We start from the raw sequence: 15,768 nt of genomic DNA on the forward strand, positions 1-15,768 counted from the left end.
CTGGCACTAAGTTTTCTCTATAAGTAAAGTCATTTATTCTGATTATAGGCTACTGTTTCACACATTACACATTGTTAAGCCTTTACGTCCTATGAACGGTAACGTAAAAAATGTTGATCTATTTTGTCTGTGTGAGTCAACTATACTGTGAATCCATGTAATAGACTTCAATAGCCACACTTCCACATATCCAATTTTTTTTCATTTATTTTAAACAGAATTGTATTTCCCGGCTGAAAAAGGCAAAATGATTCACCCCATGGTGGGAAAGTTTCAGGTGTTCAGAAGTTGCAAATGTAAACAATGAAAAACAATACATTTATTCATCTTTATCCAGTGCACTGTCTTTGAAATACGAGTAGCAAGCACATGATCAGCAATGAAGAAAGACATGATTCTTTGCATTAAGTGCACTTATTTCAAACTACATTTGTTTTTTCAGTCTCTATCCTTCAAAAAGAACAGTTTGGATCTTTTTTGTGTAGCTCTTCCAGTGATCAACAAGTACATTAGTTTGACCTGCAAAACATTTGTAATCACATTGACCTAAATCAGACAAGACCACAGCAGACCCAACAAGAAAAAAACACCTGCTGTGAGTGAAATCCCTCCAGCGCTGCTGGTATCTGTACTAATGTCTGTAGGCTGCCTTTGCTGGCCAGATGTTAGACGACAGCGCTTCATGTTTCCAGCTGTGTCCCACACCAGCAGCTCTGCCTGAGCAGAGCAGCAGCTGGATGTGTACCTCGCCCACAGTGGCTCGGATGAGCCCAGTGCCCATTCAGATACATTCAGAGGCGGGTCCCCTTTCTCTAATCTGGACGTGTGGTGGTGATGGTGGTGGTGGTGGCCTCCACTGGCCACCTCATCCCTGTGTCCCTCTACCTGGCTGTCCTCTGTGGGTGGGGGACTGTGAAATAAAGTCAGAATGCCTTCACCTTTCTGTAGCTGGAGGGCAGCGAGACCAGAGCGCCCCCTGTCTGACACAGCCAGAGATACACTCCAGCGAGACTCGTTGCAAATGGAGGGACAGGTAGACTGTACTCGTGCAGCAGAGCAGGATGGTGGGGACGTGTCAGAATCCTAAAAGAGAAAGAGCAAGTGATGTCAGTGCAGTACAAAGAAAAAGCACTGGTAACCTCTGTATAAAACAATAAAAGTAGATTTAAAATGGATTATATTCCATTAGGTTCAGTTCTTTCTCACCGGGGGAATCACAGTCAAGTAGGCCACTGCGTAATTTGAGTCAGGAGAGTCAAGAGCACGCACAGTGAGTGTGAGGCTAACAGTCGCTCCTGCCTGAGCTGTGGCAGGAGTGTGGAGGTCCACCTGACCATGGAAAGATCCGTGTTCTGCAACAAATAACCTGAAGGACAGAAGCTCAGACTTAAAGAAGTAGTATGAAATTTTCTTTTGTAAATCAACATTGATTTGACTGTGCATGATGTAAAGACATACAGTATAAGGAAATTAAATGGCAAGATAAGAGTCCTGCTGTTCATTAGTAGCTCTGCAGGATTTGCTTTGTTTAGTTTAGTGTCTGGTCTACCTGTGAGGTCCTCTCTTCTGAAGGTATCCACAGTCGTCATCAGCCGTCAGATTGAAGAGTCGGGCCGGGCCATGATTCACAACGTCAAAGTGGACCATTGTGCTGTGACCAGGTACCAGGCGGGGGACAGACGACACCTGAAGAGATAGAGACACACAAACTATGAAGGTGAGGAAGCCCACTGGTTACATTTTATGCAACTTAGAAATAAATGCATGTCTTCAAAGAGAAAAGCAAAGGCCAAATATCACATAGAATTCATCTCCAGCTATTTTACAAATCTATCCAAATTTTGCAATGCAGTAAATGTAAATAAAATCTCTATGTCTATGCCTTCTAGTATCACATTTAATAACTACCAAATAGATAAACCATCAGATATTTGTGATGCTTTTAACAAATATTTTGCTGCTGCTGGAAATCAATTTGACATACTGTACTCAGGTTCTGCTTTTACCAGTCAGCTGCTGCCTAACTTCACTTCCTCTGTTGTTAAGGAGGCACTTCAAGGTGTAGATATCACGAAAGCAACTGGGGAGGATAAACTATACCCATAGTTTTTAAAGGCTCTGTGCTCCATTTATTTCTGATGAAATTACTTATCTTTTTAATCTATCTACCAGTTCAGAAGGTAGCATGTGTCTTGTTCAGCATCACGATTACCTGTATCTGAACATGTGTGGGCTGAACCATCTCTGTGGAAACCCTCTCCAGCCTGTTTCCTCTGCTGTCCTGGCCGGTTAGCCGAACACAGAAGGGGACTCTGGGAACAGCATCCACCCATCCCACCAGCTCCTCCACAGAGTAGGTTGATGACAAAGTGGAGGAGTTCAGCTTCACCTGCTGGAGGCTCTCCCCGTCAGCTCCCAGCAGTGTCACGTGACTGAAAGATGCCTCCTCATCTGGAGCCAGGCCTGTCACAGTCAGCACCAGGAAGGCAGAGACACCTAGGAAATTAAAACAGGAAGAAGACTGTTTTGCTAAATGGCAGGCATGCTGATGCATCACTTACTATACTAGAAAAATATCACAATCCCTTACCTGCTACTGGACTACCATACACTCTGGCCAGACCTGGATGTGTCTCATTGGCTACAGTGGCAAAGTAGTAAAGGAAATCCACACTGCTGTCACCTGGAGGTGCAGATGGAAAGTATTTATCTCTTCTCAGTACTCGTAGTTACAGAACAACTAATGTACTTGACTAACATGTCCAACATTCTTTTTCTTTTACCTATTACATTGAATGTGAGGTGTCCGTCACCCTTTGCCTTGAGTCTCCACTGGCCTGGCTGTATGGGAGAGAGCAGGCTGATGCGGTACAGACCCTTGAAGTGCTCCAAAGCTGCCAGAGGGCCTCGCTCGTTCAACAGAGACTGGCTTTGGTCTAACGAGGAGAGGAGGTTGAACAACAGGGCTTATTTTATTATCAGGAGTAGTGATAATGGAAGACTGCTGTCATTTATAGCTTGTATCCACCTAATGTAAGCCCTACTGTACAGTTACCTGATGGGCTGGTAAGGATACACTCTGTAAGGGTGCCAGTGACATGTAGCGTGACATTTTTTACTGAGCTGTCAACTCTGAAGGAATGGGAGGCCATCAAGTCTTGGTCACTTTCCACATGGAGGAGGGTCACCTGGAGGAAAGACAAAAACAAATCTTAACAATAAAGGCACATGTTTGAAGAGAAGTGTCTTTCTGTAATTTCTATAATAAAAACGGATCAAAACCAGCAGCTCCACTACCTTCCTGGTACTAAAGTTAGCAGCTTGTGAATATAGCGGAGCTTTCAGCATCTAAGGAGCCGAATCATTTTTTGCAGGAGTTGGTGGAGACCAAAAACAGAGCCAAAAGGAGAGCAGATATTGGATTACCTTCAATAGGTGGCCAGAAAAATGACTCTAAATGGATAATAAAGTAGGTGGATGTGTAAACAGACAACTGTAAAAACTTTATAAGGCGACAATATGCCATCTCACAGCTTGTTTCTGCTGCCTCGGAGTGCCCAAAAAGTGGGCAAACACAATGGGGTGCCAAAGATATTCTGCCACACAAAGTGTTTATTTTATAGACTTTCCTCTGATTTGTGCTTTTGTCTTGTTGTTTCACTGATGCTTCTGATCTGCCTTCTCTGCCTTGTAAACTTGTTTGATTTGGTTCAACTGAGTGTTTAAAAAGTTCATCACCATCAAATGATCTTCTTGCTGCCGTACCTTGTCAGCGGCTATGTTATCCTCCACGATGGTAGAGACGCTGTGGATGTCAGAGTTGGTGGTGAATATTGTTAGTCCTCCTGACAGGGAGGACAGGGACGAGTAGAGAGAGAAACGATCAGGGGACAAAGGTTCCTGACTCCTCCTCCTCTTCCTCCTCCTCCCCTTCCTCCCTCTGCTGTCTGTTGTGTAGCTGGGGTCTTCAGTTAGGAGAAATGTCACCTGTGGGAAAATCAGCCCATTACATGACCAACGGTTGGTCATAACAGTTGTTTTTTTTAATCGATGCTAGAACGCAATTTTTCTAATGTTATTCAACTTTTTTGGAACAATGGGAATATCTGAAAACAAAACCTTGTGTCTGAGATGTTATATTCATAAAGAGAAATACAAATTTAAACTTACCTTGCTCTGTTTCTCAAGAGCGAGGGCCTTCACCGCATCAAACAAGTGGGCGTCTTTAGGGGAAGCATCAGTGAATACAAAGATGTCCGACAGTGGCGGACTGTGAGTGAGCGCCAGCTGGAAAAAACATTGGTCACTGTAATCTCATACTGTGTACGTGTTTATACAAGTTGAACATTTTACCGTGAGTGTTATGAAAGAGGCAGCTTCTAAATGTACCTGAATGGCAGAGAGGCACATCTCTGGTTCGTCTCCTCCTCCCAGCGCCATCAGGTTCTCCATGTACTGCATAAACTGGTTTGGGTCATTGGTTTCATGCACTGGTCCCACCTCTGCAGAGCACAGCAGAAGGAAATGATAGTTAGTTAGAAAAAATTCAGCTTTTTCTGCAAAATCTTGACCATTCATTCTCATAGTTTTATGCATTTAAGGCAGTAAGTATTTTCCAGTATATTCAGCAGTTTGTCAAAAAACACTTCAGCATTCACACTGTATTTTCGCAGGAAATGCAATTTTTCTAGTTATCTTTACTATTATTCAACATTATGTGACCAAAATAATACCTGTTAAAGGTGCACTATGTAGTTTTGGAGAAGAAATTGTAATATTTCCAATATTAATAAGGTAATAATAAAAAATCAGAACACTGTTTGAAGCTAGAAAGGTCTGGGTCTGCAAAATATAAACAAAGGAAAACAGTATAAAGTTGTGTTGTCCTTTAAGGTCAGTTTGTTTATTCAGTCATGTAATCGGGGTTTGTTTACTTAGTTTGTTTAGGCATAAAAAACATCAGTCAATGAAGATCTTTCTCTTCTGATTAGAATTCCTTCTAGTTATAGAAGTTATAAAAGATCATTCATGATAGCAAGTGTTATGTAGAACTCTATTATTATATCGTGTGTTCAAGTATAATCCTCTGTTACATACTCTGTGTGAAGAGAAAAAAAAAAACATGTATCCTGAGTGCAGAGTATCATTCACTGAGATCAGAAGGCCCAGCTGCATGTTGTAAGAGCGCTGTGGAGGACACGAGGCGAATGATCACACCAGCCACAAGTGCTTACAGTGCACTTCTTAGGGCGGCCAAGAGTTTAATCATATACTGACCGCAGCTTTTATACTTTTTAGGGAAAGATCCTACTGGCTAATATAAGCTAATGGAGGCAGGCCACGTGTGAGAGAAAGGTCAACCAATGAGAAGGGCCATAGACAAATTGGGCGATGTCATCCACCATTAGAATTGGCCCTCAGGGGCGGGTGTTTAAGAAATAGGTGGAGACCCTTCAGAATAAAAGCAGGATCGCAGAGAGAACTTTCGCTCCCGGGACCAAACTCACTGTTTGTTGGTGTTGCTGCCTTGTAGAACCCAGTAAACTCCTTGGTACCAGACTCTGCACCTCTCCACTGATCTTATTTGAGCCTATTTCTTGACTCCAGCCTACACTGAAGACTACAATTTGGTAAAGTGTTGGACCAAGTACCAGGACCCATCTGGCCCATTTCCCGGTCCCTGGGGACTCAACACAAGTCATCACGTGAGTTTTCCAAAAGTGGTTTAAAGAAAGCATACGTAGATCTAGCAGGTGTTTCCAGCTCTATGCAGTACTGTTTTGATTCCTGACTGATACAGTATGTGCACTCTTACCTGGGTCATGAAAGGGTACAAGTATGAAGGTGCCAGGCTGCCTGGGGCTGCTGGCTTGGCTCTGGATGATGGAGTGGGCCCGGAGGCGAGCAGCAGTGATCTCCTCGAACATGCTACCTGTGGTGTCCATGACGAACACCAATGCAGGGACCTGCTTCGCGCTGAAGAGCCTGATGAAGGAAGTTTAGGAGGAAAAAACAGACATCAGTTCATAAACTCAACAACCGAAAATAAGAGTAATATATTATTTTGTTTAAATGAGCAGCAACAAATACAACATATTAACTGATTATGGCCGACTTCCTGTGTGTTCTTCTCAACACCTACTTGTAAAACACGAGTCACACTCTTTGTTACACTAGTTAAAACCTACCTGAGGAAGGTTTTGTGGCCCACAGTGTCTCTGAGGTCTCTCAGTACACTCAGGGTGGCCTCAGTTGCCAACATGGCTGCTTCCATGTGGAGGTAATGGTGGGGGGAGAAGAGAGGCGAAGTGCTGTCCTTGTTGATGCCCCCTTTGGCTCCCATATGGCGACTACTGTCCAGAAGACCTCCATGACTACATTTGCCTAAAAAAGAAGTAGTTTCTTTACTGTAAATGGGGTGCCCTTAATTTGGATGTACGTATTTCTTTACATTTTTTGGCAGGAAGGCAGCTGTTGGCGGCTGAAGTTTCCCCTGACATACTTACCATGAGGTTTTGGAGGGGAAGTGCTGAAGTAGCCAGTGGTGAGCAGCCTGGAGTCGTGCTGTGGGTTTATCAGTTTTGGCAGGAGGTTGCCTCGACAGGTGAGACTGAAGCACTCCATACAGGTAGGAGTGTCCTCTGTGCACAGGAAGGAAGAGGGGTTAGTCTGTAACTGTTAATGAGGCCAACTCAAGCTCTTTGCTATTATCTTTGCTTGGGTTTACAGGAGTGATGGCCTTTTCTTCCGTATCAAAGTTGACCACGAGGGTTTGGTGCAGTGTGCAACGGCTATATCTCACTACAAGTGATCTGATCCTAATCTGTCTGGCCGTGCTTCATGTTAAAGTCCAAGGAACAAACATGATTGAGTGATGCTAACACTGATACTGCCATGGCACAAAGATGTTCCGCTGAAATAAGCAATCGATTATAAAAATAGCTGCTAATTTTTTTTTTCTGTCAGTTGACTAAGCGATTAATCAACTGATTGTTGCTGCCCTACCTCAGATTGTTGGCTTTTTTTTTTCCTTTTGTGCAAATTTGGGTCATCAACTTTTTAATCACAATTCTTTAATGTTTTTTTTTCTGTTTCCCTAAAGTGAAGATGATTATTGTAAAATGAAAAGGTATGTTTCCAGAGATTAAAAGTGATTTATTTACAGATATCCAAATTTACTCAAAAGTGGACTTTGGTACCATTACTGCCCTGGACTTTGTCATGCCTCTGGTATCTACTGGTTGCTCTCAGTGTTTTCCAGCCTCTGTCTATAAGCTGATCAGCCACCCGCTGCACAACTGTTTTCAACAGTCATCATCATCCCCAGTGTATAATATACACTGTACTATGGAAACTCTGACTGTATATACACTCTGTTGTTGGGTGTGGTGTGTTTTGTTTACCGGCTCTATCCTACTTTTAACTGAAGAACCATTGACCTCTCATCTAGTTTGCTTTGCTTTAAGTCAACCTGCCTTGCCTGTGTGTCTGCATTTGGGTCCACATTCCTGCTTGATTAGTGACAAAAGCACTGCCCGTCAACATGTTGGCATTCCCCCCTCCATGAGTACTCAGGGGCCTTTACAAAATTATAACATGAGCGCTCAGCAATCATGGGTCAGACCCCACCCATCTTCAAAGCCGGCTTTTATTTTGATCTCGACTACACACCTGTAAAGTTTCGTGACTGCATCTTGCACTGTTGTGACACTTTTGTGCTGATAATAATTTGTCCACAGACAGACAGACACTCAAAACTACTGCTGTGGTCATTTTCACCTTGTGGCAGACTCACAGAGTGAAACATTACCAGCCTACGCTAATTATCAAACCAATGAACGAAACAGTGACCTGCTTCACTGTTATACATTATATGAAACCAAAATCTTCAATTATGCTGAATAAACTGAAACCTTGGCACCCAAGCTTGTCAAGAGATAGCTGCCCGGTAATACTGATTCAGCTCCCAGACCTATGATGACTGCCTGGTGTGATAAAGTGGCTGTTTGTGTATTTACAAATGTGAAGATGTGATTTACCTGTAGCCACGGGGACGGCGGGCTCATCTGGCTGCAGCAGGTGGAGGTAAATGAAGCGCTGGCCCATCTCAACCCAGTTACTGTGGCTGTAGAAGTCCTGTTGCAACAGGAGTTTGAAAGACAAAGCATTATTTATTTATTTATTTTGAAAGCACATATTGATTTAATTGTCATGCCGACATTTCCGCCATTTTAACATACAAATTAACATTCATGCAAGCAGCGTGGCCGAGGGTAAATGGATAAAACTTGACTGTTTACCTGTCAAACTGAGTTCATCCAGGACGACGCAAAGTCAACACATCATGAGCCACAAGTGCCTAAGAAGATTGTTCATTGCCCATAATCTCAAAATGCAGCACCTGTTTTGCACAGTTCTTAACTGGTTCACCAAAGTTTATATAACATGTTGTGTCCCTTGAGGTTAGTTTTATGGCAAATTATTAGCCTTTATGCTCCCACAAGAGGCCAACAACTGGAAGCATGGTCCTGCATGGTCCATTGCTGTTCTAATCCAAACATCCTCCAACTCGTTTTGTCCAGACCTAAAGTCATGACTAAAACTTATTTGAGTTTCAGTTGATAGGACCTCTGCAAACTTCTTTCTTCTATACTTTTATTTTGGTAAACTCACATTTCTCATATTGTCCATTGCTGCATCACTTCTGTTCTCCCTATTCATGTCTTAACACTCTGTTTTGGTGGCTGTCTCTTTAAGGACCGCCTCCCCAAAGCCAAATGTGCTCATTGGTCAGCTCCTACAGGCCTGAACAGACACTGCCTACCTTGTTACAGACTCAGCTCTGCAACAATAAAGACATGTATACTTCACTCTCCACAATACGGCATTGCACTGTACCTGCAGGGAGTGAAATAGCTGGCCCAAGCTGTGTCGGGCACTTTGGTACTCTTCGGCCTGTACTGAGAGTAGAGTCTTAGCCCAGAACAGCCGTAACATCTCTATGGCGCTGTCCACGCGCTCTGAATCAAAGTGGTACACCGGGTCAGACTTGGTGGAGTTCAGGAAGTCCATGGCTGCATTGGACTTCACCACCTCTCCAACAGCTCTCCAGAAGCCTCGGCTCAGTCTGGTCTGAGAGGGGTAAGCTGATTTTTACCATCATTGGAATGATGTTCAGTTTTTAATACAATAAAGTTCTTATTAACCCCTTCGTATATTCAGAAAAAGAAGTTCTTTTATGTTTTTATTTTTAGTGAATGTACAATAAATATCCTGACTGCAGACACGAGCTCACCTGTTGCTCTGCATGGTGTGTTTCAGTGCCTCTCAGAGTCTCGAGGGTGACATTGAGAATAGACTGCTCTGTGATGTACTGGTGTGTGTGTGAGTTCCAGGACAGCGTTAGCACTCGAGACCAAAAGTTGGGGAGGAAGCCTGTGCATGGTAGAGCCAGGAGGAGTAGATATGCGAGGATAAACAAGTGTATATGCTTCCCACTCCCTTCCCAAATTCTTCCTCTGCCCTGTGACATCATGTCCTGGAGATGGGGTGAGTAATGTAGGTCACATCCTACCTGCAATTAAAATAAAATAACACGATTGTTTTTTGTCATTTTCAATCCAAAATATACTCATATATCCAATTTGATGACATACGTTAACTTTTAAATGCACAGTATGTAATTTCTGCTGCTATGGGAGCCTCAGTCAAAACAGTGAAAACAGAAGATGTAGTTTGAAGATATTGTGAAAGAAGCACAGGATCATGGGAGTTGTCTTCACAACAACCACCAGACGGAAATGTTCAAGGATGAGGTAATGTCTTAAAGCCTTATTCATGTTACGTTTAGCCACATTTAGTCACGTCTGCAGACTTCCTCTTCACTCTCTGCGGTATCATCTGATACATGACATTAGCAACAGGTGACCAAATGAAATGCACAGTTAGCTTGGGTAAAACTAGGGATTTCTTTGGATTTGAACCTTGTTGGAATCATTTCGAACAATAAAAGTACACAACTCGACAAATATATAAGGACAGACTCTTTAATGCAGAAATGTTACATATTATACGTTTAAATTTGAATTTAATAGGTTATAATTAGCATAACATTTACATAATAAATATTCTAAATCACGACAAAACTGAAATTTACCAGAAATATAGAGTGATACTACAATACTGACATATAGTGAGCTTGTGAGTTAAATATGGTGACAAATTACTGCCATTTAAAAAATAAATAACCATTAATGCATACAGCAGGCATTGAGCAGCATTAGCATTAAAGGTACAACATGTGAGGATTTCAGTTGACAGTATTGTAGAAATGTGTAGAAATAACAGTTCTGATGTTATTATGTTTATGTATTGTGTTGCAGAAATATACTGAAGTTAGCATGCTAACCAGCTAGCCACATCCCAGCCCAAACCTCCTGTGCTAGCTATTTAAAAACCATCACTCCCCTGGTACCCAAGCTCACAGTCTGGGGACTCTAGCTGCATGGCTAACGTAGCTTATTTGCTGGAAAAAAGCCACATGATGTTGCTGTGAGCAGGAACGGTAAAGTTGTGGACAGGAAAACCAAAATATGCTAAAACTATGCTTAAATGCTCTGCAGAGCTGAGGGGAAACTCCAGAGTGGACTGATATTTGTCTGTTGGTTACATTACACATAGTCCTTTTATCTACTGTTCATATAAAAATATTGATTAGAGCAGCTTTAATAAGCTTTTTTAGCTGTTTTGTGAATTCTTTGTTTTTTTTTCTGAAGCTGTGATTGCAAACATGAAAAGACATTAAGATGAATGGATAATCCTAACCAAATCAGTTCTGTAATGATTCATTATCTTGTCATGCAACAATTTACTCTCGCTTAGTTATAAATAGACTCAACCCCTGTTGCTAAAGATGTTTTGTGCTAATTGGATCAGTTTGTGCCAGTCATCCATGTGTCCTCTCCTGTCATTTCCCGCTCCTTAACCTGCCCCCTCCGAACCTCCTCTCACATTTTTCTCAGCCTGGGCTGCACAGAGGCTCCTATTGTTCTTCGTCATCTTTATTCTGATACAATACTTTGGTTTTGTTCTCATAGTCTGTGCTGTCACAAGGGGAAGACTGAAACAAAGCAACGAGGCCTATAAACAACTGCTCCCTCCGCTCGGCCAGCCTCCATTCAGCAAATCAGTTTTAATTGATTGGCGTGGTCTCTTAAATTGGGAGCACAAAGACTCCTCCTTTCACTCATTGGGCAGGAGTGACACAATATCTGATACACATACAGTGATTATTATTTTTGACATGTAGTACTTGTGTACTGTCATTTACTTTGAGTCAGTAGTTCTCAAACTTATTAAAAGTCAAGGACTTTCCTAAACTGACACAAATTAGACTCCATCTGATAGGAATTTTGCTTTAAGATGTTTTGTTTTAGAAAGCTTATGATACCCTGACCAAAATAATCGTACATTATGTCACTGGAACTGCTTTAAGTAACTGCTAATCATCTTTTGCTTCGTCTGCAGCCCATTTACAGTATATTACTTCGTTATGCTTCAAAGCAAACTTCCTCCTTCATGCAATAATGTGAACTAGGAATGAGGAACTTGCATGCTGTATTGTTTGTTTTTTATATTCATATTTGTATATTACCAGGCAACTACAAACATTTTCTTAAAGCTTATACTGTAATCTCAGAATTTTCACACAAAAATAAAAATGTTCTCACCTCGTTTCATCCCGGAAGACTTTTCAGATTTGATTCGAACGCCACGGTGTTTAGCACAGATGTCACAGGCGCAGAGGAACACCACATATGTGCGTTCATATGACAGTGTAGACTTTCACCACAACCTGTCAGCAGAGGAAACTATCACAGCATTCCTGTCTGTGCAACAAAAAATTATTGAGTCTTCACATTTGTCTGTCCTTGGGCTCTTGTCTCCTGTCGGCTCCTCAGTAAGAAAAATAACAACTGAGATATGAATGGAAGAAGCACTTTGTTTGACTAAGATGAGAGTCCTGGGTGTGTTTCTTAGCGAGGGGGGGCACACCATGCGGCAGAAGACATCTCGTCATAGCTCCCCTACAGCATTGCGCCCCTCCTTAGCCCCCCATTATTGCACGGTGCATTGATTCGCCACAATAGGGCCGCATATATTACCAGGGTGTTCAACTTAGGCCTTCCCCAACCCCCCCTGCCATGCATCCATCACTCTCTCTTTTCCTCACAACACCACAAAAATCACTGCTTTTCACAACTGCAAACACTACAGCACCTCCATCTCTCCATGGTTACCCACATTTCTAACAGCAATGCAAAGGAGGGCATCGGTTGCTAGCCAACGCTAGGGTCAGTGTTGAACTTCAGTTTGTGGAATTGAAGGCTGTAAAAGCAGATGAAGTGAGTGATTGGGTTTTTTTTTCCAGCTTTGATCTTCTGTTGTTTCATGGGTTTCACTCTGGTACTGTATTTTTTTTCAGCTACCTCATAAGAAACTGTTATACAGACCAAAATATTTTCTCTTGTTTTACTGACGAGTGAAACAGAAACAAGAAAGTTATTTTGCAGAAAGTTGTTTGTGTCTGTGTTTCATGCAACCCCATGGCCGACCACGAAAAAAGTTTCTCCCGTTCATGTGTTTGGCTGATGAAGGATTCAGAAAGTGAAAGTAGACCTGTGGGAGGCTTGTCTGCACACACTCACACCACAGAATCAGGGAAGAATGGGTTAAAACATTTGGACAGTGTGCAATGCATGCTCCCCTTACATTGCTCAGGAGGGGAACCATTCTGCAAAACATTTCAATTTATGGGCAGCCGGCTGCAGGTGAGGTTAGTGCATATTTCCTGTTGACATGAGGTAAGGTAACCCAGTTTGGTTTGCACTGATTCCGAAAAATGTGTAATGACTGACGAAACCACAGGCAAGAGGACTCAACTGCATGGCACAGAGATTGGACTTCTCAAAAAGGGTTTGGTACACAGGTAGGAGCAGACAAAGATGAGGTCAGGTAAACTAGCAGAGGACAAACACACCAAGAACGCTTGACACTGGGGACAAACTAGTACTGAGTGAGTGAGGGGAACACACCGACTACATACACTAGAGGGCAGGTGGGTAACACAAGGGCAAGAATCTGAAACAAGAGACGAGGTGAATATATCAAATAGGATTGAGTGATATGAAACGACGAAACATATCCGGGATGTCACAAGATCCTCATGACCCAGTTTCAACACATCAACCACATACAGATAAGAACAGGTGCTCCTCATGGTTTACCACATCATTAGCCTGAGGCCAGAAATCTGGGGTCCGTTTCACAAAGCAGGTTTAGTGAAAACTCTGAGTCTGTTAACCCTGAAATGAGGGAAACTCTGAGTTTTCCGTTTCACAAAGGGAGGTAACTCAAACCAGAGAAGGAGGGGTAACTCTAGCCTGTTTCACAGAGAGAGGTAACTTAAGCTCTCGGTCAGTTACCATGGTAACATACTCTATGAACCTAACCTGGTTGGGACCAGGTTTTTCTCAACAAACCTCGAGTTTCTCTCTGTCTCCGCCTCTTTCAGCCACACACGGTATTTGATTTCCTCATTCATTCAGTCAGCAGGCGAGTTTTGGCGTAATATAGTTCTGCCGTCTGTTTTTTGAGAAAATCATTGCAAAAATCAGTCAGTAGGCGACATTAGAAGTTGTATTAGGTGGCGATTATTTTCACTACCATGGCATGTCCTTTTGATAATGATCCCGTGGATGAAGGTGCAGCATTACTGCGCAGAGAATTAAATATTCGTCGGGAGATGATCATCAGACCGCGCATAGATGTTCTTGCATTTCCAGACAATTATCTTTTTGAGCGGTACCGTTTCACGTCACAGTCCATCATTTACATACACAACCTAATCCGCCCTTACATTTCTAACATTACCAACCGAAGTCATGCTCTCACATCCCAGCAGATATTGTGTGTTGCGCTGTGCTTTTTTGCAAATGGGAGTTTTTTATACAACGTCGGAGATGCAAAGCACTTTACAAAAGTAAAAAAAAAAGTCATGAAAGGGAAATAAATATTTTTATGAATAGGCTTAAAATATATAGGCTAGATAGATCTAGGCATATTACATTTTATTAAAGCACTTGTGTCTTGGGGGGTGAGCTCAGAGGATGAGCTCCCTCCAGGCTTAGGCCCAGCTCCTCTGCCTCTGTTAGAGGTGGCGGTGCTGGGCCACCACCCGTTTTACGGGCATCTGCTTTCTTTCTGTTGGCTGAGTAAGTCTGTGTTAGTTAGGCTTAATTCTTTAACAGAACATGATATAGACGAGAAGACAATTATGTGTGTGAAAACAGCATTATGTTGGGGATAAAACAACTGTACAGTCAAACAGCCACTTAATATTTACTTTACAATGTAAAACATGATCAAAATGAGGAACCCCCATGAGATTATGCCGAGGTCTCACCTGTTTGAACAATGTTTTTGTTTCATCTTAAGCTGCTTACACTTCCTTCTAAAAACGTGCTCAAACTCACCGTATGAGCGCATTAATAAAAAAAAAACGTGGCCCTCCTCTTCCCCGTTGCCATGGTGACTCGTCGAATCGGGGCTCCATTGATGCTGTCTTTTTAGACTTGTGGCGCACGCGCTTAACTCCAGGTGAAACTACTCCGAGTTGATCAAACTAACTCAAATCAGCTGTTCTGGAACCGAAAACTCAGAGTTTCCTATCTCAGAGTAGATCAACTCAGAGTTCAAGGTTAGACTCAGAGTTTGTTGAACCTGCTTTGTGAAACGGACCCCTGTTCTTTATACTCATCTGATAAGCTGCTGGTATTTGTTTTGTGTGTTGGATCATTACAAGTGTCAACCTGCCATACAAAGTAATGAAACCATGATGCTGGCTTCAGGCAGATCAATCCCCACAGAGCTTCCTGTTAAAATGCAACTTTACTGCTGAAGTTACATGTTTACAGCCTGGTATAAAAGACGGTTATGACAACTGTATGGGGAGTGATTTTTTTTTTTATATAGCTCACTCGTTTGAATTATATTAAGGCTCTAAGTTACGCACAATTAAGGGTATGAATACTTTGAGATTGCTAAGCAGTGACGGACTAGGATTGGAAAAACAGCCCTGGCGTTTATGACTCACAGTGGCCCACTTTCTGAGCTGAACAATAACCCTGATTTCTGAAAAACCACACTGAAATCAGAAACCTGCACACACACACACAACCGAGAATTTGTTTTTATCACAAAGTAGATGAACCAGTATCAGGTGTAAGGCCGGGAAGGCAACACTACCCAAAACCTGTATTGTCCACCCTTGACTTGATAATAAATGCCCTGATGGAGGTAGTCATTTTTCTATTCTCCATTATGTCTTTTTGTTGTTCTCATGCTGAGATAGCTTTCAACACCACCTTCTAAGTTGCCGGATGAAGCAGGATTTTTATAATCGTTGGGACTGGAGTGTTTATTCAAACACAGCACGGTTCTGATGCCAGGTTATTCACAAAATTCTGAAACCCCATCAGATAATGTCAAGTGACTCAGTTGAAAGGAATTGATCACACCCTCAGAACAAAACAAAACTAATGTTAGATTGGGAAAATAAGACACTGCCACCAAAGCAGGACCCCTTACATGACCTTGTAGGTTAAAACTTTCCATGAATTAAACTTTTGGGAGCTTGCCATTTGCCGGTCTGTGTATCATCTGTACTTTCTTGTCATTAAGTCAATCTGGAAAATGTAAGAACTACTC

The 15,768-nt window shown here is 42.3% G+C and overlaps 1 protein-coding gene across 2 annotated transcripts; it reads right to left on the reverse strand.

Moving 5' to 3' along the window:
- Positions 1–235: 235 nt before the first annotated feature.
- vwa7 (von Willebrand factor A domain containing 7) lies at positions 236–14,815 on the reverse strand. 2 transcript variants are annotated; one of them, XM_084352103.1, is made up of 17 exons: positions 14,465–14,815; positions 9,296–9,574; positions 8,899–9,132; positions 8,040–8,136; positions 6,507–6,641; positions 6,189–6,384; positions 5,816–5,985; positions 4,390–4,502; positions 4,171–4,287; positions 3,766–3,987; positions 3,056–3,188; positions 2,784–2,936; positions 2,591–2,683; positions 2,213–2,496; positions 1,550–1,686; positions 1,207–1,366; positions 236–1,083 (listed from the first exon to the last, which is right to left on the reverse strand). In XM_084352103.1, exons 2-17 carry the CDS (start codon positions 9,533–9,535, stop codon positions 547–549), a joined length of 3,021 nt encoding a protein of 1,006 aa, XP_084208229.1. In that variant the 5' UTR covers positions 9,536–9,574; positions 14,465–14,815; the 3' UTR covers positions 236–546. The 2 variants fall into 2 exon arrangements, with proteins under 2 accessions (XP_084208229.1, XP_084208228.1); XM_084352102.1 differs by lacking the exon at positions 14,465–14,815 and adding an exon at positions 11,730–12,060.
- Positions 14,816–15,768: the final 953 nt, after the last annotated feature.

This window comes from Pagrus pagrus (assembly GCF_965226575.1).
Source record: "Pagrus pagrus genome assembly, chromosome: 4".
Lineage (NCBI taxonomy): Eukaryota > Metazoa > Chordata > Actinopteri > Spariformes > Sparidae > Pagrus > Pagrus pagrus.